The sequence below is a fragment of the Merops nubicus genome, unplaced genomic scaffold (assembly GCF_000691845.1).
Source record: "Merops nubicus isolate BGI_N331 unplaced genomic scaffold, ASM69184v1 scaffold31411, whole genome shotgun sequence".
Taxonomy (NCBI): Eukaryota; Metazoa; Chordata; class Aves; order Coraciiformes; family Meropidae; genus Merops; species Merops nubicus.
In genome coordinates this window covers 1-2,146 of record NW_008589490.1, presented here as the reverse complement: position 1 = coordinate 2,146, position 2,146 = coordinate 1, and the positions used below count along the sequence as shown (strand labels likewise).

The 2,146-nt window shown below is 61.1% G+C and overlaps 1 protein-coding gene across 1 annotated transcript; it reads left to right on the top strand.

Moving 5' to 3' along the window:
• Window positions 1-168: 168 nt before the first annotated feature.
• Window positions 169-2,142, top strand: LOC103781895 (sideroflexin-2-like; the record flags this gene model as incomplete). Its single annotated transcript, XM_008949622.1, has 4 exons — window positions 169-329; window positions 632-802; window positions 1,831-1,929; window positions 2,082-2,142. Coding segments are annotated over exons 1-4 (492 nt in total), but the record flags the coding sequence as incomplete, so codon positions are not given.
• Window positions 2,143-2,146: the final 4 nt, after the last annotated feature.

Genomic DNA, 2,146 nt, shown 5'->3' with positions numbered 1-2,146 from the left:
GCCGCAGGGAGCTCGCGCGCTCGGGGCAGCTGAAAGTCCAACTGCCACGTTAAACATAAACCTGCCGCCGCTCTCAGCCCGTTAACCGCTCCCGTGGCCGCGGCACGCCCCCACTCGCCGCGGGATCTTCCCAGGACTCTTTCTCCCCTTGCCCAGACCCGTGCCGAAATGGTCACCGTCCCCCTTGGCTTCAACATTGACGCCCCGCGCTGGGACCAGAGCACCTTCATAGGGCGCCTGAAGCATTTCCTCAACATCACTGACCCGCGGACGGTGCTGGTCCCAGAGGAGGAGCTGGACAGGGCCAAGGCCCTGGTGGAAGGCTGCAGGTGAGAGGAGAAGGGGTGCAGCCACGACGGGTGCTGTACCCGTACCTGACCACCCTGCAGGGCCGCAGCAGGATGGAGGCAGTCCTTCCCAAGAGGGCGTGCTGGGATGTGACATCCATCAGAGGTGGTTTGGGGGGGGGGGTTCCTCAAGCTTCTCCTAGGAGCCTCGAGCTGGGACAAGTTCCCCTCACTGGAGAAACTTCCTCTGCCTTTCATGTTTGGTGCCTGAGGCTCTGTGCCCTGGCCGTGCCAGGTGCCTGGTCGGTCTCCACAGCTTCTCCCAACATGCTCTGGGCTTGCAGGGCTGGGCTGGTGCCACCAGGAAATAGCCAGGAGCAGCTGCTGTACGCCAAGAAGTTGTACGACTCAGCCTTCCACCCTGACAGTGGCGAGAAGATGAATCTCATTGGGAGGATGTCCTTCCAGGTGCCAGGGGGCATGGCCCTCACCGGCTGCATGCTCCAGTTCTACCGGTGAGCCCCTGGGGATGCCAGGAGACCTGACAGCCCCCAGCTCCTCGACGGATCCCCAATGGCTGGGATACAACCAGTCTGCCTGCATCCTGTGACCAGTGCCCAGTCCGTGGTGAAAGCAGCCTGGATCCTCCCGGCCCCCAGCATGGCTGGGTACAGTCTCGCTTTTCCCTCAGTTTAGCTCCTCCTGGAGACCCTGTAATGATTAATGTGGCCAAGTCCTGGGTGACCGCTGCTCCTGCTCTGTGGACCATAACAGCCCCCGAAACCAAAGATCCAGTATGCCCCCAGGCCAGGCTGCTCCAGTGTCCCCAGCCTGTTCTGCACAGCTCTGTGCATTTCCTCTTTGAAATGTGTGCTGGGGACAGGGTGGGGGGGTGTCAGCGATCCTGTGCCAAGCACAGAGGCTGTGTGGGACAGACAGTGCCTTTCCAAGTGGATCCCCATCCCATCCCACCCCTGTTTGCTGGACTGGTTTGCCAGTTGCCAGTGAGGTCCAGGCTGGGTGGGGTATCTCCCAGTGCTGATGGGTCACCCTCTTCCCAGTCCATCTCTACCCTCCCTTATCCCAAAGCTTGCTCAGCCCCACATCTCCTGATGTCCCCTCCTGCCCCACCTAAGTGTCCCTGAGACACAAGTAGGAGCTCAGGCACCCTGGTCACCCCCAGAGCTGCCTCTGTCCCTGTGTGCCCCCTCCTTGCCACTCCCATTGACAAAGGCTTATCTTGGGGCAGCAGGGTGGCTGCCACCCTGCTGAAGGCTGGGTTTCCCACCCCTGGCTGAGTAGCTGCGGGGCTGGGCCCCCTCCTATGCTCCCCAGTGCTCTGTGGCAAGCAGGACTCCTGGGGTCATTTCCCAGCTCTGCCACTGGCTTGTGACTTTGCCACACTGCTTCAGCTTCCCTCGGAAGACACCAAGACAAGGGAATTGAGGGCATCTTGGCTGTCCCCCTGCCAAGGCTGGCCACAGGCACAGGCTGGGTGTCCCTGACGGCCCTTGCATGCTCTGCCCATCCCTTCCCTCCACAGGACAGTGCCTGCCGTGGTTTTCTGGCAGTGGGTGAACCAGTCCTTCAACGCCATCGTCAACTACACCAACCGCAATGCTGCCTCCCCCATCTCACTGAGGTGAGCCTGCCCCCGCATGGGATGGGTGCCCTCTATGTTGGGACTCCGCTGGATGCTCCATAAAGAGCCCACCACGCCCCATCTTGAGCACTAAGGGAACAGGATCGAGTTGGTGTTTCTGTTCTCTCCCTTCTTTGGAAATCATTGTCTAGGCAAATCGGGGTGGCTTACATCACGGCCACCGGTACAGCCCTGGCCACCGCAGTGGGCCTCAACC